The following is a 23,588-nucleotide window of genomic DNA, read 5'->3' as shown; positions in this document are numbered from 1 at the left end:
GGCAGAGAAGTTTGCTGAGGTGGCGCGGGAATCAGCCTACCGTCGTGCGCACAAAACTCACAAGGTGGAGGGGGCGCTGTTGACGTCACTGGGAATCCATCAGGGCAGAAGGTCACCTTCAGGGCAAGCGTCCCCCAGGAAGATGGCTGGAGCACCCACGGAAATCACCGGGAAGCTGCCTCCGGGGTGATATAGAACTGACTGGGGGTGAGCCCCACTGGTGTCCTACCTGACGGCTGAGCTCCACAGGAGGGAGGAAAGGCGCTCACACCAGAGGCAGGAGGAGAAGCCCGCAGTCTACTGACAAAACTTAACGTGGAGCCCGCTGGCAAAGGCAAGAGGGTCCAGCTCCTGGACCACAAGCAGTGCACACAGCGGTGGAGTTGGAGCGGAGACGCAGTAAATTGATAGCTGACACAATAGGGACGAAACGTTCATAGTTCTTTTTATACAGTTCTTTGTATATTCTTTGTACTATTCTTGAACTCTTCTGTATGTTCGGAATTATTCTTAAGTTTAACAACTTAAATCAAAGAACCCCTTTGGCCGAAAATGGCCAAAAAATGATGTTAGGGAGGATGATTTTTTGACTTTAACAATTGCGCTGGACTCTAGAAGAGAATTTGATTTGGGACTTTAAAAGATTTTGGTTTCTTTGAACCTTTTACTCATGAGGGCACACTATTTGATTTCAGACTAATTCCTTTAAATTTTAATTTGCAAGGGAATCAAATTTTAGTATTTCGTCCTGGGAAATTTGCAATGGAAGGGGGTTTATTTGTGATATGGGCCTTCTTATTTTTGGCCTTTGACTATTGGCCTATATGCTAAATCTGGATCTCATTGCAAACTCTCTGAAGAGCTATATTGGACACGGCTTGATATCATTTGAGATGAATTATGGGAGAAGAGAGTAAACTTTCAATTCTGGCTATAGCAAGACCTTGGGGTTAATCAGTGTTCTGGTCTGACCCATTTCAAAACCTCTTGGCAGCAGACAGCAGACCCGGGACGATTCAGAGGGTGGGAAGTGATTGGTGCTGCCGGAGCAGCTGGATGAAGCTGGGAGCGGGGCTGTTCCCCTAGGCGGTTGATTGCCACCTGCTGACCGTGGACTTAATGGTTAAATCCAATGCTTAATGAAAAGAAGGTTAGGAAGTAGTGGAAGGAGCACTTATTCCCTACCCCTGTTTCCATGTGGAGGGAGTCCATCCAATTAACACTCCTGGCCTCTCTCCATCCTCTCGCTTACCAACTCCAAGGATGGATGAGCGAGTTACATGGTAGGCAACTTGGCCAAAAGGAACCGGCATTGGTTTGGGATCTGCTGGTCTTCTGACAGCGCTCAGTATGCTGTGCTCCTAAGCTCTACAGGGGTGGCCTGAGGTTGTCCAGTAGTGGACGTGGCAGAGGGGGTAAGACCATCGAATTCAGGAGTGAAGTATTACCAAGCCAATTTGATCAACCAACCCAAAGCCACTCCTCCAACAACTTGAATCAAGCTGATGCTTGCATCTCCACCTGCCTGACTCCTGGTCCGCTGCGTCCCTGCTTCTGAACTTGGGTGGGTGAAAAGAGGTGCTATTTATTAGCCCCCACAAACCCCAACTCATCATTCAAAGCATCTTCATCTTTTTAATTTTATTGTCTACATCAGTGCTGTCCAATAGGACCATAATGCGGCCACATACGTAAGTATACATTCTCTATAGTTACATTGAAAACATTAAGACAAACAGGTGAAATTGATTTTAATAATATATTTTATTTAATGCAATATGTCCAAAATGTTATCATTTCAACATGTGATCAATTAAAATTATTCATTAGATATTTTATGTATTTTTTTCAAATTAAGTGTTTAAAATCCAGTGTGTGTTTTACGTGGATAGCACGTCTCAGTTTGGACTTGCCACGTTTCAGGTGCCACATGCCTAGCGGCTACCGTATTGAACTGTACTGGCCTACGTGACCGTGCCCATCAGAGGCAGGAAGGCTCGTTCTCCTCTGCGATTTCGTCCAGGTGAATTAAACTGCGAATTAAGAATGTCTCTCCCTTCTCCCCCTCCCCCGCCACCCTCACCTTTTTCATCTTCTTGAGAGAGAAAGAAACGGTTCAAATTGCTTTCCAATATACTTTCCCTTCGACAGCTATTTCTTCAAATGTAACATTGTGCATTGACTAGAACACAATGGCCTTTTAGTTTTCTTTTGGTTGAAATTTAGATTTTAGACCCAAGGGAGTATGATTTACGGCTGACAAGAGCTTGCATTTCGTCACAAACTCAAGGGCCGCCTGAAGCTCGTGCCTGTGAGGGTAGACCTGGACAAGCTGGAATGATACTCGAAGGTGTCCTGAGGCCACCCACAGCTAGTCAGGTGCTGATGGACCCAGGTAAGGGAAGTTTCTCAAACCTAATCGGACCCCTCGCCTTTCCCCAGCCGTCCTGGGGTTCAGCTTGATTTTGACTGTGTCCCCACCTTTCTTCTACTATAGGACGGCCGGTCAGGAGCAGGACTGTTGACCAGCTGTTTGCTGCTGTCGCAAACCTCAGCGTGGGTGGGACACATTCACTGGCCCTTTGGAAGGCCCAACACTTTGGAAAAGCCTGGCACTTGTGTTGGTTGTGGTCTCAGGGGGCGTTTAAGGTGATGGCTGATGACTCCACTCTCACTGGGGCATGTGAATGCGCGCATCTTCCTCACCTGACTCAGAGTATACATCTCAGAACTGATAGGTTTCTCAGAACTCCCAACTGATCGTGGTGGAGGGGCCGCACCACCTCAGGGGCACCCGTGAAGAACCCCACTCGACCCGGAAGAGAAAGGAGGAAAGAGGGTGGGGGTTGGGCTGCCCCCAGCAGCACAGATAGTGAACAGGCTTTGCGGTGAGGAGCACAAAGATCTGACTAGCGGGGAGATATCACGAGGTGACGGCATTTGCTCAGCAGCATTCCAGGAGTTGGGGGAGATCCCACTGCAGAGAAGCAGACCCTGGCAGGGAGAGTGGCCTGGGGCGGAAGGTGTTGCAGGGAGGGAGGGAGCAGAGAGCTGCCTGGGCTGAGGCAGGAAGCCAGAGAGAGAGGCAAGAGGAAGAGTCTGTTCAGGCGCTTCTGCCTTCATGGAAGAGTCTAGAAGCAGAGAAGTGGGCAAAGAGGGAAGAATGAACCTCTCCTGCCCCCTTTGATGTTGGCTCAAGATCTTTGGCAAGGCTTAGAATTCCTGCCCAGGGCATTTTCTCCCAGATGTCGTTCTGTGAGTGGGGCAGGACCATCCGCACCCAGACGGAGTCCTGGAGTTCCTTCAGGTTACGCTCATTTCATGGCTGAAAACACCAAACTGAGAAATGGGCCAGTAGGCGTCGCGGATGAGTTTCGCGTCTCCATTTTCTGCCGCCTTCTTTTTTGATCTTCCAGACAGTCCACAAAACAAACAAAGCTCCAAGCTTAGGGGCTACCCATTTCATGCAAGGTATTTTGATTGATAATGTTTATTCCAAACTTTAAGGACACTCATACGCTAAAAGAACAATAGTGAATGTGGAGAAAGCTATTTACTTCCCTTTTGCTCCTGAAAAACTTAGAATAAGGAAAGGAGTCCTACAAATGCAGAAAACACAGTGGCCTAGGAGTGGGGTTACAACTATTTAAAACCCCTAGGTCATAAGATTTATAAAATAAATACTGGCAGGCTATAGTCCAGAATGTTGACAGAGGTTCTCTCTCCCTTCTACTTTTTAAATCTTCCCCAAATTTCCTAGGATATATTTCACTATTGTAATGTGGGGCGGGTGGGGAACTCCTTCTTTCCCTTCACAGCATCCTTTCCGATCTTAGGTATCCCAGTGCAGGGACTCTATTGTAAGAAAACAATCCTAATAATAATGCAACAAGCTTTTGGCACGCAGATCTTCGTTTTCCCACGATGTGTAACAAGAAATTTGAAATCATCTAAATGTTGCTGAAAGAGGAGGGGCAACTAGCATACCATTTGTTGCTTTTTCTTCCTCAAGCTCCTGTCTCCAGTCACACACCATATAATTCCCATAGCGCATCCCAGCAATGGTGCAGGCAAAGGCACGTGACCCAGTCCTGACCGATCAGAGTGGTCCTTGGCCCTTTTCCACTTGGGAGCCCCCAGCGGGAGGGAGCACTCCTGGGGATGCTCCGGCCATCTTGCCTGCATGCGGCTGAAGCCTGTCTGAGACGTGAAAGACAGACACTCTACGGCATCATTTTTATCCTCTGGATCCAGACACACCTGAAGCCCACTGCACCTCTATGCTTCTTAAGCACATGAGACAATAAATTCCTTTCTTTGCCTCAGCCAGTTAGAGTTGCTTTTGGCCACTTAAAACAGAAAGAGCGATGACTAATATACGTCTAATTAAAAGATTGTACATATAATCAAGAGAATATTTGGCAACATAAGAAACGGTCTCTATAATGTCAGGAGACTTCCTGCAGGCCCGATGTCCTGAGGAGCGCCAGGATCATGGGTGCTGGGGAGGACAGAGGGCTGTGGGCCTCTCGCCTTCTGGATGGAATCTGGTGGGGCAGTTTCCAGTGCCATCCTTTGTGTGCCAACCTGGGTGGGAGCAGAAGAGAGCAGAGAGGAAGTTGAGGGTGAGTGGATGGAGAAGCGAGAGCACAACATCCCTTCCCCCGGGGACCCTCCTCAGGGTCGTCTCCTCAGCACTTCAGGTCCAGCCCGGCCTGAATCCATACGTGTTTGACACAGCCTGACTGCGCGTGCGAGTGAGTGAAGGGGGACTGAAGAAGTGGAGGGACTGAGTTCGTATCCAAATGAAGGAGCAACGGAGGGGACACACTGACCTCCCCAACTCTCACTAGCTGACAGTGCCCTCAGCACCCACAGGGACCTCCCAGTGGGTCTGTATCCAGGCATCTCCCCTGCCACTCTTGCCTGCCCCTTTATTCTGCCCCAAGGTCCCTGGGCTCAGTCGCGTCATCCTCTCCCCGCTTCTGGATCCAGCTTCCCGACGCCCGTCCTGAGGGCTGCGGCAGAGTCCCCACGGCTCCCTCTGAAGATGAGCTCAGAAGCCTTTTTTCTTGCAAGAGTTTCTGTAAAGAAACAAACACCCCCATCAGAGGGCAGCTACAGAGAATCCCACAGGCTGGGCGGCTTCAAAGGCAGGAATGTCTCTTCTCATAGGTCTGGAGGCTGCCAGTCCCAGATCAAGGGGCTGGCCGATTCCTGGTGAAGACTCTCCTCCCGGCTTGTGGAGGGTCACCTTCTGGCTGTGTCCTCACAAGGTCTCTCCTCTGAGCCAGCGCAGGCAGAGAAAGAGAGAGTCCTCTCGTGCTTCCTTCTCCTCTTACAAGGACAACAGTCCCATAGGAAAGGGCCCCACCCCTACGACCTCATTCCACCCCAATTACCTCCCAGAGACCCCCATCTCCCAACAGTCACACTGGGGCTTAGAGCTTCAAGAGATGCACGTTAGGGGTGCACGTTTCAGTCCGTGATACTCCCTCCGACTCAGCGTCCTCTCCTGTACAAGGGGAAGAGCCTCTTTCCAGCACATGGACCTCAAGAAACCTCGAGGGAGAGACGGAAGGCGTGACCAGGTCTGTCCAGGTCAGGCGCCACTATCTCCAAGACGTACTAGATCCCATTTGGACCTCTAGGGCCACCATATGCCCCACGGCCTCAGGAACATCCAAGCAAACGTTGCCCACCCTGGCTTCCTTACCCCCTTGCTGTGAGCCTTGGTGCCCGTAGGCCCCGGTTAAAGCCCCCACTCCCTCAGGCTCCACCCGAGATGGCCGACGCAGCCTCACCTTCTGCTGCAGCCTCTCATAGCGCTGGGAGAGGTCCAGCAGCTTCTTTTCCAGCTCCCCAGCCTTGGCCTTCAGCTTTTCTGCAGACTTGGATTTTGCTCCCTCCTTCAGCTCCTTCCAGTCCTTCAGGAGGGCGGCCATGCAGGTGCAGAGAGAGATGCCAGTCACCGTACCATTTAGCAAGCGGGGATGTCTGGCCATCAGCAGCTTTATACGCTCGAAGACCTTTGGCAGCTTCCTGCCGCTTTCGACCGTGACTTGGCTAGTGGTCTTGATACCCTCGGCACCAGCGGCCTGCAGTGGGTGGGCGCTGGCAGTCTTAGAGGCACGGATCTTCTCTTTAACATCCTTGATGTTGTTTTTACTAGCATAGACAGCATAGGCAAGCTTTCCGGTAGTAATGCCATAATAGAGTCTGCCTTTTCCCTCAGTCTCCTCGGACCTTTGGCCATCGGTGGGCTCTGGGCTGCCGGCCTCAGCTTGGGCATTTTGGACTTCTTTCGCCAAGTTGGTCACGATGTTGGTGGCCCCAGCTATGCTCCCCAAAGTCTCCACACAGCCCAGGAGCACCAGGCTTCCTCCTCCCGTTGCTGGAGTGAGAGCTAAACCCAGGAGGCTCACGGCTCCTGAGACAGCAGAGACGGAGTTGGTCACCAGACTGGCCTCCGTGAGTATTTTCTGCTTTTTCTCGATGTCGTCCGCACGGGCACGGAACTTTCTGATGTCCTCCTCTAGCTTCTCTTTCAAGATGGGAAACTCTTCCAAAAATCGCCTTTCGTCAGCTGACAGATCTGCATCGTTTTGCTCCATGTCTTCACTCAGAAGAAGGTCGTCCTCATCCCTGTGGATGAGTGAAAGAAAGATGTTGCTTCAGGCTCCCAGCTGGGAGAGCCAAATCCTGAGTCAGGCCCAGGGAGGTTCTGGATCTTCTTGCCACTCTTGACTTTGAACCCTCCCTGCATCTCCCTAACACCCCCGTTACCTCTGACCCGACCGTGCAAAGGCCCAGAGCCTTGTTGGGAGCTGCTGGGTCCATGAAGAGGGGCGTCTGGAGGGACAAAGGGGAGAAACGCAGCCTTGGCCAAAGAGAGGGAGAAGGCAGATTAGTCCTGAGGGACGTTTGCAGCCTCGCTCAGAGAGACTGTGAGCGGTCCCGGAGCAGAGGCCTTGGGGAAAGGCGAAGATCCTAGTCAAGATAAGGAACTTGTGACAGGCGGCGGCGGGAGAGGTCTGGGAAAAGGAGGAGAAAGAGGAGGCCAGGTGCTGGGCGGGAGGTTGGGGGTCCAGCAGACGTGCGGTGAGCGTTTGTTGATTGCCCACATGGTACTGGAGGCTGGTGATGCCACATCTGCTGATTAACAGATAATTGGGTTTAAATTAATCAATGCAGCATCACTAAAGGGCTTTTTGGTGACATGTGAGGCAAAAAGACTGAGTTCCCGCTTCACAGGCCTCACAGAGGTGAGGCCTCTGGGTGGGGCAATTTCTGCCCTTAGAATCCTATTGGCCAATGTCGTGCACCTCACTGGATCTTGACTTGCTCTTCAAAATATTTGTGTTACCAGTGGAATATTTTTTTCCTAGGAAAACATACCTTCACAAGCATGTTGAAAACCAGCGGGCAGACAGGCCCACTTTATGACTCATTCTATCGGAACACGCTAGCCTCGTATCTCGAGGATGCCCAGAGCGTTTCTCCAGAAGTAGTCCGCCCCCTGGGGACAAAGCTCTCCGGCTTACCCTTGCAAACCAACACCAGCCTGGCATTCCATCCCTGCCTGCTCGTCCCGCAGCCTCTGTGGCACCAAATCCGCGCTCCTTTTGTCCGTGGGAGAATCAGAGGCGTCCCGAGGTGTCAAATGATTTTCTGGTTGGGAACATGAAAAACAAGCTCACTGAAGGGGCCACGAACCTTAGGAGATCCAAGTGGAGGGACCTTAGATTATGCGGAATCAAAAGAAAAACGAAACACTTTGAGGTACTAAATATTTGCAAACTATTGTTTTTACATTTTATGCTGAGGTGTCACTTACGTTCGAAGATAAGTACACAAATGAAGTCCTCAGCTCAGTAAATTTTGACACCTGTATGCACACCCGAGTGATCACTGCCCAGATCGAGATATGGAGCAGGTTTCCTCAACCCCTGCCTGGGCGAGACCCACCCGCCCCAGAGGCGACCACTATTCTCACTTCTGTAACCGTTGGTTAATTCGCCTGGTCTTGAACTTCATGTAAATAAAGTCCTTTGCTTGGCTTTTTTCAGTCAACGTACTGTCTATGAGATTCAGTCATGTTGTTGTGGGTATCAGCAGTTTTAAAAGTGACAACTGTGTACTATTTGACCATAGAAATACACTACCATTTATTTGTCTGTTCTTCTGCTGATTGAAATGTTTGGTTTGTTTCCATGCATCGGCTATCAGGAACCAATTGATTATAGTGACTAAAAGACCACCTTCACAGAACAAGCCAACAATTTATGAGGCCCCTTTGTATAAATTATATTCCCGGGGACCTATTAACATTACGAGAACTGCAAAGGCTCTGACTGAGCAGACAGGTGGGGTCTGGAATCCATCCCAGAATCCACTCGCCGAGTGGAGAGACCTGCAGCGAGGGCAGGGGGAGGTGCTGTGTTTGTCTGGAGAAATGGCGCCTTATTGATTGGCTGCACACAGCTGCCAGCCATTCGTAGAGCCATGTGCCCAGAGGGCTATGTCCCCTTGGCGGTTGGGGTGGCTGGGCTTTTCCTAGTAAGCCCTAAGGCAGCATGGGGGCTAGCAGGGGCCCTGATTAACTTACGTGTTAAATGATGGCTCAGGCTGGAAAACAGACTCCAGGTTTGCATGAGAGGAAGCAGGGGCACCAGTCAGGAAGTTGTTGCCGTGGTTGGAGCAAGAGGCCATGGCCGCCTGGACCTGGCTGGCCAGGGTGATGAGAGGGACCGGATGTGCAGGAATCCGCAGGATGGATCAGCGGATGTGGGAGGTGAGAGGGCAGAGTCAAGGATGACCTCAGGATGAGGCCGGTGTGGGGCCTGACTGTCTGTTACAACACAAAGCTTCTCTTTCCCGAGATGGGAAGGGTCGAGGGTTTTCTGGGTGGCCAAGAGAGTTCAGTTTGGGGCAGGTTCAGTTTGAGACCCCGTCAGACTTTCAAGTGACATTGAGGAAGCAGGGGACACATGAGCCTTGTTCTGGCTGGGAGATCAGATTTGGGAACCATCAGTGCAGAAAGTAGCTAAAGCCATTAAAACGGGATCGCCCTAGGGAGAGAGTGATCCTAGAGGCCAAGGGTGGTCCAAGAGAGAGCGCTGGAGCAGTCCGACAGTTAAGCCCAGGAAGAAGAGGTGAAGGCAGCAAGAGATGGACAAGGACCAGCTGGTGAAGTACCAGGAGAACTGAGAATGACGTGGTGGAATCCAAGCAAAACCGTCCCCAGACACGGACCCTAACCCGCTTCTCTGGTCCTGCCTAAATGCTACCCCTTTGTGTTTGACTAATTCTCTTGTGGAAAGGTGCAGCTGTTCCTTTATCTCACACCTTGGGGCCTTGAGCTCCTGCGGTTTTCAGTTCTGTTCCAGGAAGAAGCTCCAAGTAACAGCCACCCTGGACCCAGTTGCTCCAAAACAGCCCAGACCAGCCCAGACGACAACCACAAGACTGGCGCCTGCACAGACAGGCACTGAGTTCTCCTGAAGTGAGGTTGTTCACGTCGTAGGTCCCCCTCCTCTGGGATGGGCGAAGCAGCCAGTTTTAGGTCGTTCGATGTATGTAGAAGCATGATTTCTAACCACACATGAGCAATCTTATGCCCGCCTCTGCATGTAATGATGAAACCTCCCCTTTGAATACTCATGCCCCCCCCAAATAAAGATACCCACCTCCCTGTGCTCAGGGTGCCACAGCTTTGTGAAAATTTTCCCTATGGTCTGCATTTTGTTTGCTGCATGCTGCAAATAAAAATTCTACTTTGTGAAACAATGACTTCTGGTGTAGTTTGACTGAACTCCCAAGAAGGGACCCACATTTGGTCTGGTAACAAAATGTTTGAGTAGGACTGCCACATCTCTGGGTATCCTGGAATGTTCTGGGTCATTCTGCCTTCCATCTTTCTCTTACAAAGACCTCACCGGATCCTGCTTTACCCTCCAATGAGAATGGCTGGGATGGAGGAAAGCTCACCTTGGCAGATCTGTGATGTCTCTGTTGTTGCAAGATTTAAAGAGTGACAGGTGGCCGGCTGGGAAGAGATGCTGTATTACCTTTTTGGAGGAGAAAACAGACCCCATAATTAGCCTAGCACCATATGGTAAAGTGGATTCAAAGCCCCCTCTGTCACCACTTTGTGATTTCAAGAAAATTATCTCATGGCTCAAAGTTTCCCTTTCCTTATCTGTGAAATAGTTAGTAAAATGTCCACCGCAATAAATGTTAAAGAACAGTATTTTCTGTATTTTCCCAAGTTGCAAACAGGATAAAAATCCTCTATTCAAAGGGAAAGCCTCGGCAAAATGGCAGGGTGAGCTGACCCGGGACTCTCTCCCCTCCAAACTACAACAAAGGATTGGAAAAACTGAATTTCAGCCAATAATCCTAATGCCAGACTGTCAGAAAACTACAGAAACAAGACCACGGAGGACGGAGAGGCTGCAGCCGGCCTCAGAGGAGCTGGAACGGGGTAGGAGAGAACTTTGCTCCCTCCCCTAGAGTCTGGGATCGATGCCACGGGTGCAGGCAGGAGCGGGGGAGGGGCCGCACGACCGTGGGATCATCCAGGACTCCTGCAGCAGGTGCAGCGGAAACCTGCTGACGGGGGAAGGCGTCCGGGCACGGGGACCCCATCAAGCTAGGGCCCTGGGAGACCAGAGATCGAGAGCTGAGATCGGAATCCAGATCTGCACGCGAGAGAAAGTGCCCCTCCTCCCCAACCGGCTCTGGGTGCCGCCATCTTGCCCAAAGGCAGAGAGCTCAGAACGCATGGCTCTCAACCCCCATCTAGTGGCGACAGGCTGTAACTGCAACCAAATACTACCATCATGCGCAAAAACCGCTCCTCTACCATCCAGCAATTTATAAAAGCTCCAGACCAGAAGGAGAACAATAAAATCACAGAATTAAGTCCTGAGGACTTGGAAATAGGTAGACTAAGTGAAAATGAATTTAGAGTAGCTGTCATCAAAAAAACTCAATGAGGTAGAGGGAAAGATAGAGAAATAAGTCAACGAGTTCTGGAGTTACTTCACAAAAGACATTGAAATTATAAAGAAGAATCAAACAGAAATACTAGAGATGAAAAATACAATGGACCAGATAACACAGAATACGGATTCCCTGAATGCCCAGGTAGACACCATAGAGGAGCAAACTAGCATAATCGAAGATAGACAGGCTGAATGGCTCCAGAGAGAGGAAGAAAGAGAACTAAGGATTAAAAAGAATGAGGAAAATATCAGAGAAATAGCGGATTCAATGATGAGAATGAATTTAAGAATCATTGGAATTCCTGAGAACATGGAAAAGGAAAATGGAGCAGAAAGTGTGCTTAATGAAATTATAGAAAAAAAACTTCCCAAATCTAGGGATTGAGGGAGAAATGTGTGTGGAGGAAGCTTTCAGCTCTTCTAGATTTGTCAATATAAAAAGACCTACTGTAAGGCATATAGTAGTAAAAATGGCAAAAATGAAAGACAAAGAAAGAATACTCAGGGCAACAAGACAGAAGAAAACAACCTGCAAAGGAACTCCTATCAGACTTTCAGCAGATTTCTCTACAGAAACCTTACCAGCTAGGAGAGAATGGAGTGACATATTCAAAACTTTAAAAGATAAAAACCTTCAGCCAAGAATACTCTATCCAGCAAAAATATCCTTCAGATATGAGGGAGAAATTAAATATTTTCCAGACAAACAAAAGTTAAGGGAATTTGTAACCAAAAGTCCTCCACTACAAGAAATCCTCAAGAAGGCTCTCATACCTGAAAAAAGAAAAAAAGGGAGAAAGGGGTCACAAACCACAGAGTAGGGAGACAGATAGATAGAACCAGAATAGGATGGCAAATATTCAACCATAGCATTAGGATAAAGGTAAGGAAACCACCAAAGCAAAGACGATCTTATCCCTCTAACTACAAACTCATAATACGAGTTGGAATAAGAGATGAAAATAATAATTTAGGAGGGGAAGAGCAAAGGGACTAAATCAGTCTAGGCCAAGTAAGTAAGAGACCACCAGATAATAGACTATATTATACACAAGACTCTAAATACAAATTTCAGGGTAGCCACTAAACTAAAAAACAGAACAGAGCCACAAAACATAAATAAGGAAAAATCTAAGAAACCCAGCATAAGAAATTGCAGAAGTCAATGGGTAGGCTAAAACACACAGGACGAGAAACAAAGGTAACGCAGGAAAACCAGATAATGAGCAACAGAATGACAGTTTTAAACCCACATGTATCAATAATCACCCTCAATGTAAACAGATTGAACTCTCCAATAAAAAGACACAGAGTGGCAAAATGGATTAAAGAACAAGATCCAACAATTTGTTGCCTCCAGGAAACACACCTCAGTCCCAAAGACAAACACAGCTCAGAGTGAAGGGGTGGAGGACAATACTTCAAGCTAATAGCAAGCAAAAGAAAGCAGGTGTTGCAGTACTTATATCAGACAAAACGGATTTCAAGATAAGGCAGGTAAAGAGAGACACAGAGGGACAATATATAAGGATCAAAGGGACACTTCATCAAGAAGAAATAATGCTTATAAATATCTATGCACCCAACACAGGAGCACCAAAGTTCATAAAGCAACTATTAACAGACCTAAAGGAAGATGTTAAAAACAATACAATAATAGTAGGGGACCTCAACACCCCACTCACATCAATGGACAGATCATCCAGACAGAAAATCAACAAGGAAATGGTGGAGCTAAACAAAAAACTAAAATAATTGGACTTAATAGACATATATAGAACACTTCATCCAAAAACAGCAGAATACACATTCTTCTCAAGTGCACATGGAACATTCTCAAGGATAGACCATATGTTGGGAAACAAGGCAAGCCTCTACAAATTTAAAAAAAATTGAAATAATAACAAGCATCTTCTCTGATCATAATGCTATAAGGCTAGAAATTAATTACAAGAAAAAAGCTGAGAAAAGCACAAGGATGTGGAGACTAAACAATACGCTACTGAACAAGCAATGGGTCATTGAAGAAATTAAAGAAGAAATAAAAAAAATACCTGGAGACAGATGAAAATGATAACATGCCATACCAACTCATATGGGATACAGCAAAAGCTGTATTAAGAGGAAAATTCATTGCAATACAGACACATCTTAACAAACAAGAAAAATCCCAAATAAGCAATCTTAAACTACACCTAACCAAATTAGAGAAGGAAGAACAAACAAAGCCCAAAGTCAGCAGAAGGAGAGAAATAATAAAGATCAGAGCAGAAATAAATGCTATTGAAACGAAAAAGTCGGTAGAAGGATCAATGAAACAAAGAGCTGGTTCTTTGAGAAGATAAATAAAATTGACAAACCCCTAGCCAGACTTACAAAGAAACAAAGGGAGAAAGCTCAAATAAACAAAATCAGAAATGAAAGAGGAGAAATAACAACAGACTCCACAGAAATACAAGGGATTATAAGAGAATACTATGAAAAACTATATGCCAGCAAAATGGATAATCTAGAGGAAATGGATAAATTCTTGGACTCCTACAATCTCCCAAAGCTCACTCAAGAAGAAGCAAACAATTTGAACAGACCAATCACAAGGAAAGAGGTTGAAACAGCAATCGAAAACATCCCAAAGAATAAAACCCCAGGACCAGATGGCTTTCCTGGGGAATTCTACCAAACTTTCAGAGAGGATTTAATACCTATCCTTTTCAAGCTATTCCAAAAACTTAGGGAGGATGGAACACTTCCTACCACATTCTATGAGGCCAACATCACACTGATACCAAAGCCTGACAAGGACACCACGAAAAAAGAGAACTACAGGCCAATATCACTGATGAACATAGATAGAAAAATTCTAAACAAAATTTTGGCCACCAGAATTCAGCAATTCATCAAAAGGATCATACATCATGATCAAGTGGCATTCATACCAGGGACACAGGGATGGTTCAACATCTGCAAATCAATCAACGTGATACACCACATCAACAAACTGAGGAATAAAAACCACATGATCATCTCAATAGATGCAGAGAAAGCATTTGACAAGATTCAACAGTCGTTTATAATAAAAACTCTGAACAAAATGGGCATAGAAGGGAACTACCTCAACATCATAAAGGCCGTATATGACAAGCCCACAGCCAACATCATACTCAATGGGCAAAAACTGAGCGCCATCCCCCTGAAAACAGGAATGAGACAAGGATGCCCTCTACCACCACTCTTATTTAACATGGTACTGGAGGTCCTGGCCAGAGCAATCAGGCAAGAAAAAGGAATAAGAAGAATCCAAATAGGGAGGGAAGAAGTGAAACTCTCGCTGTTTGCAGATTACATGATCTTATACATAGAAAACCCCAAAGAATCCATTGGAAAAATCCTAGAAGTAATCAATAACTACAGCAAAGTTGCAGGGTATAAAATTAGTTTGCATAAATCAGTAGCATTTCTATATTCTAATAATGAACTAACAGAAAAAGAACTCAAGAACACAATACCATTCACAATAGCAACAAAAAGAATAAAATACCTCGGGGTGAATTTAACTAAGTGAAAGACCTATACAATGAAAATTACAAGGCCTTTCTGAGAGAATTGGATGATGACATAAGGAGATGGAAAGACATTGCATGTACATGGATTGGAAGAATAAACATAGTTAAAATGTCCGTTCTACCTAAAGCAATTTACAGATTCAATGCTATCCCAATAAGAATCCCAATGACATTCTTTACAGAATTAGAACAAAGAATCCTAAAATTCATATGGGGCAACAAAAGACCCTGAATTGCTAAAGCAATCCTGAGAAAAAAGAACAAAATGGGAGGCATCACAATCCCTGACTTCAAAACATACTACAAAGCTACAGTAATCAAAACAGCATGGTACTGGTACAAAAACAGGTGCACAGGGGCTGGCCCCGTGGCCGAGTGGTTAAGTTGGCGCGCTCCGCTGCAGGCTGCCCAGTGTTTCATTGGTGTGAATCCTGGTCGCAGACATGGCACTGCTCATCAAACCACACTGAGGCAGCATCCCACATGCCACAACTAGAGGGATCCACAACGAAGAGTATACAACTATGTACTGGGGGGCTTTGGGGAGAAAAAGGAAAAAAATAAAATCTTAAAACAAAAAAGAAAACAAAAGAAAAAACAGGTGCACAGATCAATGGAACAGAATTGAAAGCCCAGAAATAAAACCACACATCTATGGACAGCTTATCTTCGACAAAGGAGCTGAGGGCATACAATGGAGAAAAGAAAGTCTTTTCAACAAATGGTGCTGGGAAAACTGGAAAGCCACATGTAAAAGAATGAAAGTTGACCATTCTTTCTGACCATTCACCAAAATAAACTCAAAATGGATCAAAGACCTAAAGCTGAGACCTGAAAGCATAAGGCTTCTAGAAGAAAACATAGGCAGTACACTCTTTGACATCAGTATTAAACGGATCTTTTCGGACACCATGTCTTCTCAGAGAAGGGAAACAAGAGAAAGAATAAACAAATGGGACTTCATCAGACTAAAGAGCTTCTTCAAGGCAAGGGAAAACAGGAGTGAAACAAAAAAACAACCCACTAACTGGGAAAAAATATTTGCAAGTCATACATCTGACAAAGGCTTAATATCCATAATATATAAAGAACTCACACAACTCAACAACAAAAAAATCAAACAACCCAATCAAAAAATGGGCTGGAGACATGAACAGACATTTCTCCAAAGAAGATATACGGATGACCAATAGGCACATGAAAAGATGCTCATCATCGCTGATCATCAGGGAAATGCAAATCAAAACTACACTAAGATATCACCTTCCACCCATTAGAATGACAAAAATATCTAACTCTAATAGTAACAAATGTTGGAGAGGTTGTGGAGAAAAAGGAACCCTCATACACTGCTGGTGGGAATGCAAACTGGTGCAGCCACTATGGAAAACAGTATGGAGATTCCTCAAAAAATTAAAAATAGAAATACCATACGACCCAGCTATCCCACTACTGGGTATCTATCCTGAGAGCTTGAAGTCAGCAATTCCAAAAGTCCCACGCACCTCTATGTTCACTGCAGCATTATTTACAATAGCCAAGACATGGAAGCAACCTAAGTGCCCATCAACTGATGACTGGATAAAGAAGATGTGGTACATATACACGCGGACAGGAGTCAGTTACATGAGGTTACCAGACAAGTATAGTAAACAAGAGTAAGATTATTATGCAGATTTGAGTCCTTGCCTTCCTCATTGATGAGAGTTTCCAGAGATAAGATCATCCCCCTTCTTCCTGGTGCAGAGAGGGAGACATCTTTACAGATGGAGATTTCCTTTACAGTGTAAATGTCTCTTAACAAAGGGAAAGTAAATTCTACTTTTCAGAGTTTCTCTCCTGTCTGCCGTTTTTAAAAGTAACCAGCCCAAAGTAATCCTCATCATCACCACACAAAAATAACCACTGTGGACATTTTATTTACAAGCGAAAAATAAGAAAATTTTCAGACTCATGTTGCTCATAGAGTTTGGTGTGAATTGTTGTCACATAACATAATATCACAGGTTCCCTATCTTGGTCAGTAGTTTCAAACAGGATGTTTAAAGGCTGTGTAACATTTCAGTATATGGATGTATGATTCCATATTTTAATAACTCCCCAACTGTTGAATCTTTGAGTTGTTTTCAGTTTCAATTTTTGGTTTTGTTTTGTTTAAATAAATAATTTTGGTTTTATAAATAATTTTTGATCCTTCTGTAAATGTTGGTCCATGATGAGGATTTTAGGCTGGTTACTTTTAAAACTACAGATGAGAAGCAGGCTCCGAGGACTGGAATTTTGCTTGCCCTTCTGAGAGACATTTGCATTTGTGAAGGAAGGGGGGGGTGACCTTGTAGGGACCCGAAATTGGCCACCCCAGGATATGTCTCTTTGGCATCAGGATTGTTTTGGGCTGATTGCTTTCGATAAACTGGGACAGGGAAGGAGGCTCTGGGTAATGGAACTTGCCCTTGTTGGGACACATTTACATTTGTAAGGTAAATCTCTATCTGTAAAAGGTGCCTCCCTCTCTGTACCAGGAAGAAGAGGAGAGATGACCTTATCCCTAGAAACTCTTAATAGGAAAGGCAAGAACTTAAATTGGTTGCTGTCTGGCAATCTCATGTAACTGGTTTAGGGTGGTGGCGTCTAACCTTTCTAACCTTTACTTAATCCGATTTGATTCTTGTCTAAAAGTCATAGGATCACCCAATGACCAGATCCCACCTGCACTGATACCATTTTAACTTTTTTTTCATGTTCTTTCCTTTGTCTTGTAAAGAGATGAATCATATACCTATGCCTTAAATTTAGCCCTAACCCTCAACTCGGGGCAGCAGCAGGAGCTCTGCCTGCCCGTGGGTCCTGTCCCCACGCACCAGCTCTGCCTGCCCATGGGCCCTGTCCCCATGCCAGTGGGGCAGCAGCAGCGGCCCTGCCTGCCCATGGGCCCTGTCCCCATGCCAGCGGGGGCAGCAGAAGCAGCAGCAGCAGCAGCAGCAGAAACTCTGACTGCCCATGGGTCCTGTCCCCATGCTATTCTACTCTCTAAATAAAAGAGCACTACTGCCAGATCTTAAGAGTCTAAGAAATCTTTCTTTCGACTCCTCGGCTCACCGACCCTGCATCAGTCCACATGCTTGGTTATTTCTTTGGGATGGTCTTTGAGGTAGAATTAAGATATCGAAGATAAGAAACGTTCTCTCCTCGGGGCTGCCCCAGTGGCACAGTGGTTAAGTTCCTGTGCTCTGCTTTGGGGGCCCGGGGTTCACCAGTTTGGATCCCGGTTGCTGAGGTCTGCACCCCTTATACAGCCATGCCGTGGCAGCATCCCACATACTCAATAGAGGAAGATGGGCACAGACGTTCACTCAGGGCCAATCTTCCTCAGCAAAAAGAGGATGATTGCTGGTGGTTGTTAGCTCAGGGCTAGCCTTCCTCAAAAACCAAAAGAAGAAAAAAATGTTTTCTCCTCTCTGATCTATAAAGCTAGGTTTTGGGGGTTTGGCTCAGGGTGCTCATGGTCTGTAATACGAGGCAACCTTTTTGTTCTTACTTGTGCCAGACATGCATCTACTTGTTTTATACACTTTTAATCCTCTCAACGACCCCAGGAGATAGAGGCTAATATGATCCCATTTTACAGATGAGCAAACTGAGGCGCAGGGAGGCCAGTCTTGTGCAACTGGTAGGCCGGAGAGCCCAGACTGATTCCAACTAGGCTTACAATGTGAGTCCAGAGCAATAGATCTGGATATGGGGCTAGAGCTCCCCAGGGCAGATTGGTAATGTCTGTGGCATTTTAGTGCGTGGGGATCCCTCCTGCTGGCGTCTAGCAGGTGCAGGCCGCCGATGCTGCTCAGCACCCATCATGCCCAGGACAGCCCCAAACAAGGAATGAGCCCGTGCCAAGTGTCAGCAGTACTGATGTTGAGAACCCTGGTCTGCGGCCCCATCTTTGTCAGCACCCAGTGATGCCTCCTCCGTTTTTCCTATTAGTCCCATCAGACGAAGGGCAAAGGTGACAGCAGGGAGCCCTTTGGTTGGATCCGGTCCCATCCGCTCCCTACTGACCTTCTCCCGCTGGGTGTGACGGGACCTTTGTGTTGGGAAAGGACAGAATTGATGGGAGAGGATCAGAGACTGTATCTCATTTGAGAGCTTCTATTTATGGCCGTCTTTCTTTGTTCTATCGTGGCCCCAACGGCCCCTGCAAACCAACTCCCACAACCCTCCAGTCGAAGCAAGAAAAGGGAGCTCCCTCTGAAAGCACAGCTTTGAGCCGTTCCCACTGGTCTTCACTCCTCTCCCCTCCCCGGCCCGGCATCCAGGAAGCCCCGTGCGATGGGGTGGCAGTTTCAACACAGCTCCCCCAACGTCCTTTTTCCGGAAACATGACACCCCTAAAGCACTCCTACAGAGACCTTCTAGGGAAACTCCTGTCACCACAAGGTCTCCCACACTCTGGGGGCCAGGCTGTCTCCACCTAGGGCCCTGGGGGGTCCCAGCCAACGGAAGGGAAGATGCAACTTGTTGGTCATGTCACACTCTTCACCATGTCTTCATTTCCACGTCATCCAGCCCGTGAGGGAGAGGTTCCCACCCTGACTCGTCACGTAAAGAAGTGGAGCCCCTGCCCTGTCCTGGCTCAGAGTTGCGACCTGGCTGGACGGGGCTTTGAACCCCAATGGCACTGACAGCAGCTCTTTGTCCTAAACCAAGTGCCCGTAGCCAGCCCCTTGGGCACCTTGTCCTGCGGGGGCCCCGAGGCAGCCCTCCCTCCCCTCCCTGCCCTCCACCCCATCTCAAGGAAGCCACCCTGGGGCCTCGGTCCCGAGGGACAGGAGGACTTCCCCTTCTGGTCTCACCTCACCGGGGCGAGGGGGGGGCCTCCCGTCCGTCCAGGGCTGTGAGCCTCGGGCTGCAGGAGGACGAGCCCGCAGGGTGGATCTGCAGCCGGGTTTGCTGCCCGGGGAAGAGACCGAGGAGCTTCTGGCTTCTTCCCAGCAGGGAAGACAAAACCGGGTCTGGGCAGCTGCTGCAGACACAAAATGCCAGAGCCCATCACCACGTTTCTGGGAAGTCAGGAGCTTATTGAGGAATGGCTTTCACTTTTACTTTCCTTTTTGCTTCTTTTACTAAGAAATGTTCAGTGAGGTGAGGGAGCTGAATGAGAGACCAAAGGTCCACTTCTCCTTTCCTGCCTGTGTCACGGGCAGGGCGAGGGTGGCTCCCTCACGCGAGGACTCCAAAGCTGAGCAGACCCCTTGGAGCAGTGTCACCGGGAGCCGGTTCCCCTGCTGCCCTTGGCCTCGAGTCCTCATCTGTGAAATGGGTGTTAGATCAGCTCCTGGGGCACAGAGCTGTCTATGAGCGAGGGACGCAGCGCCCGGGGTGGGGGCCGCGCATCCAGCCAACGCATCAGCGGTGACTGCAACATTGTCCTCGAGTCACTCTCCCAGCCTATGAGGTGGATGATAGTAAAGGTCTAAAACCTCTTACCTGTGATTCGGAAATGCTAAGCGCTCCAGAAACAGAAGCGTTTTCCCATAATTCTTTTGGTGGTGGAACCTGTTCTGAACTGGTGCAGGTTTGCAGGTTTTGGGTGTCCCACTGGATTTGAATATTCGTAGTTTCACTGCAGAAATATGAATAGCATGTGACTGAGGAGGGCTGCTGGGGATGTTACCTAATATATAATATCTGCACCTTTCCAAAAATCCAAAGAATTGGAAACTCTGAGACGCCTCTGGCCCCAGTGATGGGAGAGACAGGATTGTGGTCTTGATTCTCCCACTTTGCAGATGAGGAAACTGAGACCTCATGAGGGTTCGTGACCTGCCCTGGGTCACACAGCTACGCAATGGCAGAGCCGGGTCTAGACTCCACGTCTGTGGGAAGGAGCCGACAGTGCAGTTGTGGGCTGAGGCCGTGGCTCTCCGTGTGCGTGCCAGCTGGGAGCAGGGGCCATGTGGGTTTTCCATATTGACATGCCCAGACTTCCCCAGGTCCTCTCCCCTGCCCTCCCTGAGGCCACACTGGGGGCTGTTGCTTTGCAGAAGGTGTGGCCCACCCAGCCAGTCTTGGCTCTGCAGGGGTTGGCGGCCGACTGACGTCCCCTGGGCTCCACGAGCAGGAAGGAGAGGCTGGTCAGCCCCTGAGCTGGGATCACAGGTGCCTTTCAGCCCTGGCGTCCCGGCCTCCTGAGCTTGGGGTTGCTCTGAACAGGGGCCGTCCTGAGCTGGAGCTGGCCACCCAGGCAGCCGAGCCATCCGGGCCCCATGCTGTTTTCCCAGCAACAGAGCCAGAGGTCGCGCATCTCCTCAGACCTGGGAGCACTGGAGACCAGCCGGCCACTGGCCCAGGGCTGGAGTTTCCCATGGCTGTGCTGGTGAGACAGTAGCCCCAGGAGGTGCTGGGTGACCAAAGCAGTGTGTCACACGCAGGGAAGGCTGCCTACGTGGGGAGATGGAGGAGGGGGCCCTGGAACTCAGATGAGCCCGAGGATGGAGAGGCTTCATCTCCTGAACCTTGCCTGCCATTCAGGGCCCCACTGGCTGGACGGGACCAGCTGCCCGCCAGAGACTGAGGCGCTTGCAGTTGAAAGCACTCTTTCGGGTAAAGCCAGTCATTTAAGGGGTGACTGTTCAGGCAAATTCAGGTTCAGCTTTTCTATCAGGGCTGTTTCTCTCCCCTTGAAAGTCTGCTGTGCCCCAGGGTGGCCTCCGGGTGTGGGCGCCCGTGCAGATCCTCTAGAGTCCTCCCCCGACTGGACACCCGCTGCCTCCAGCTGCTGGAGTCCGCCCGGCGCCGCTCTCTCCTAGGTTGGTGGTGCCACCTTGGCTGTGTGAGCTGCAGGTGTCTGGTTCCAGCCACACCTGCATCCCGCCCACCCTGGGAACAGGCTCCCATCTCTCTCTGAGGTCCTGTGCCCTCAGCCCCAGCCCAGGAACAGGGGCAGGGGATATAGGGGATGTCTCCGCCTCTCTCCACCTAAACAGCCACGGGCTCTTCTCTGCTCCAGGAGGCCGTCTCCTGCTCCTGCCCCAACCCTCGCAGCTCCTAGCTGCCTTCTCTTCCACCTGGGAGTTTTTGTACCCCTTCTGCCAGAGTTGAGCAGGCTGGGGAGGAGCTGGGGTTGGGAGGCCACCCTCTGACTTCGTTCTTGTCCCTCCCATCCCGGAAGGCTTCTCCCTACACCCTCTCTGTGGGCACTACCACAGGTCCCAGCCCCTCCCCTCCCCTAAGGACTTGTTCTCCTTTGTTCTTCTTCCTTGGGAGCTTGACCACCATGGTTTCGCCAATGGTGAAAGGGGTTGGAGGAGCTGGGACCATTTACAAATTCTGTAGGGCAAGCCATGCGTTGGAAGGTGTTTCAAAAACATCCCTGTTACACTTGTCAAAGGCCTAGAGAATTCCTACTGTTAACAAACAGCATTTTCACTTGTAACCCAAACGAGGATGGGTGGGAGGAGTACCTGTTTAATCGGTCTGATTGCTGGAGGTGAGAACCATCTTGTCACCCCCACACAGACACCTCCTCAGGTGGCCTGGGGCTGTGATTTTATTAAGTTCTTTGAATACAAGAGACAGAGATGGACTGGCTGATTTGAACGTCAACATTGTTCGGGAGGCCCCTGGAGCAGCTCCCGCCTCCAAGGTAGGGTTGAACCACAGGCCTGGGAGGGAGCTCCGGGGACCACTCTCGAGCTGTCCCCATCAGGGGCTCAGCCACCTGTCCCTTCTCATCCCCTCCAGTTACACGTTCCTGTGAGAGAATCCAGTTGACCTAGCTGACGTCATGTGCCCCCTCCGATGTTTTGGGGGTGTCTTAGTCCATTCTGGCTGCTGTGACAAAATGCCCCAGTCTAGGTGGCTCATAGACAACAAACATTTATTTCTCACGGTTCTGGAGGCTGCAGGTCAAGGTCAGGCTGCCAGATGGGAGGGCTCTGGTGACGGTGCTCCTCTGGGTTGCAGTGTCCACTTCTCACCATGTCCTCACACGGTGAAGGGGGCCAGGGAGCCCTGTGGGGTCTCTGAGAAGGACACTAGTCCCATTCATGGAGGATCCCCCCTCATGACCTGATCACCTCCCCAAGGCCGCGCCTCAGAATCCCACCACACTGCGTGCAGGATCCCAACCCGTGAGTTGTGGGGGGACACAGACATTCAGACCGTAACAGGGCGGTGGGCGTGAAGGTGAGGGCTGTTGGCTAACACACTCACCAGAACCCCGTGGGTGGAGGAGAGGCAGTTACCCAACGAAGGGGGCGTTGTTCCCAGAAAAGGCCCAGAGAGGGTGTTGGGCAGGCGGAAGCCACATGTGTCCACTGCATCCCATCCTTTATCCATCACACGCACGCGCACACACATGCCCACCCTTCTTCTTGGAATAGGGTTAAAAAATGCCTTCCTCATGCGATGCGACAACCCAGACAAAGCACCACAGGTTTCCACTCCTCTCCAAGGGCAGAGTCCTCAGTCCTGCCCAGTGACTGTGTCCAAAGGCTGTGGAGCCACCCAGGGGAGTGCTGGGCTCTGAATCCTGACCTCTGGCCTTCTCTTCTTCTATCACCAACTTTGCTGACATTCTTGAATCTATGACCTGAGGGGGAAAGTTGACCAGCACTCAGAGAGGAAAGAGGATGAGGAAGAGAAGGAAGGAAAATTCTGAAAAGCTATCCCACAACACACCAAGCAAGGAGTTACAATCTTTTGGTTATAATCTTTTTCTGAAATTAACATTAATGTTATTATTACCAGTTTGGGGAAACATTCATAATAATATTAGTAGCACTCGTTATAGCTAGAATTTACTGAGTGCGTGCCATGTGCCAGGCTTTGCAAGTTTTAGCTCAAGGGCATAGCGGGTCTTTGTGAGTTCCCTCCTCCATTGCCTGTCACCTTCTCCCCTTGCCGTCAGCCAGCTCCTCAGCAGGTGGGAGTCCTTGTTTCGGGGAAGACCCTGCCCTTCACATGGTCCAGAATCAGGTGGTGGGAGCCTTCCAGCAGCCTTTCTCCAGCCATGATG

At 48.7% G+C, this 23,588-nt stretch overlaps 1 protein-coding gene across 1 annotated transcript; it reads right to left on the bottom strand.

The window, feature by feature from the left end:
* Positions 1–1,745: 1,745 nt before the first annotated feature.
* On the bottom strand, positions 1,746–19,673 carry APOL6 (apolipoprotein L6). The gene is made up of 6 exons (XM_070600556.1): positions 19,423–19,673; positions 9,991–10,070; positions 7,545–7,671; positions 5,805–6,645; positions 4,927–5,084; positions 1,746–4,587 (listed from the first exon to the last, which is right to left on the bottom strand). The coding sequence occupies exons 3-5, from the start codon at positions 7,574–7,576 to the stop codon at positions 4,935–4,937; spliced, it is 1,023 nt and encodes a 340-aa protein (XP_070456657.1). The 5' UTR covers positions 7,577–7,671; positions 9,991–10,070; positions 19,423–19,673; the 3' UTR covers positions 1,746–4,587; positions 4,927–4,934.
* Positions 19,674–23,588: the final 3,915 nt, after the last annotated feature.

The sequence above is a fragment of the Equus przewalskii genome, chromosome 29 (genome assembly GCF_037783145.1).
Source record: "Equus przewalskii isolate Varuska chromosome 29, EquPr2, whole genome shotgun sequence".
NCBI classification, from domain to species: Eukaryota; Metazoa; Chordata; class Mammalia; order Perissodactyla; family Equidae; genus Equus; species Equus przewalskii.
Note: the sequence above shows the minus strand (reverse complement) of the source record. Positions and strands in the feature narration are given on the sequence as shown.

Excerpts from the sequence above, each read along its gene's own strand:
- APOL6 (XM_070600556.1), bottom strand. The coding sequence starts at position 7,576 with ATGGAATGCCAGGCTGGTGTTGGTTTGCAAGG. Across the intron at positions 6,646-7,544 it reads GCTGGTGTTGGTTTGCAAGG|GGATGAGGACGACCTTCTTC; the intron begins GTAAGCCGGAGA and ends ACTCATCCACAG. Across the intron at positions 5,085-5,804 it reads ATGAGAGGCTGCAGCAGAAG|AAACTCTTGCAAGAAAAAAG; the intron begins GTGAGGCTGCGT and ends GTTTCTTTACAG.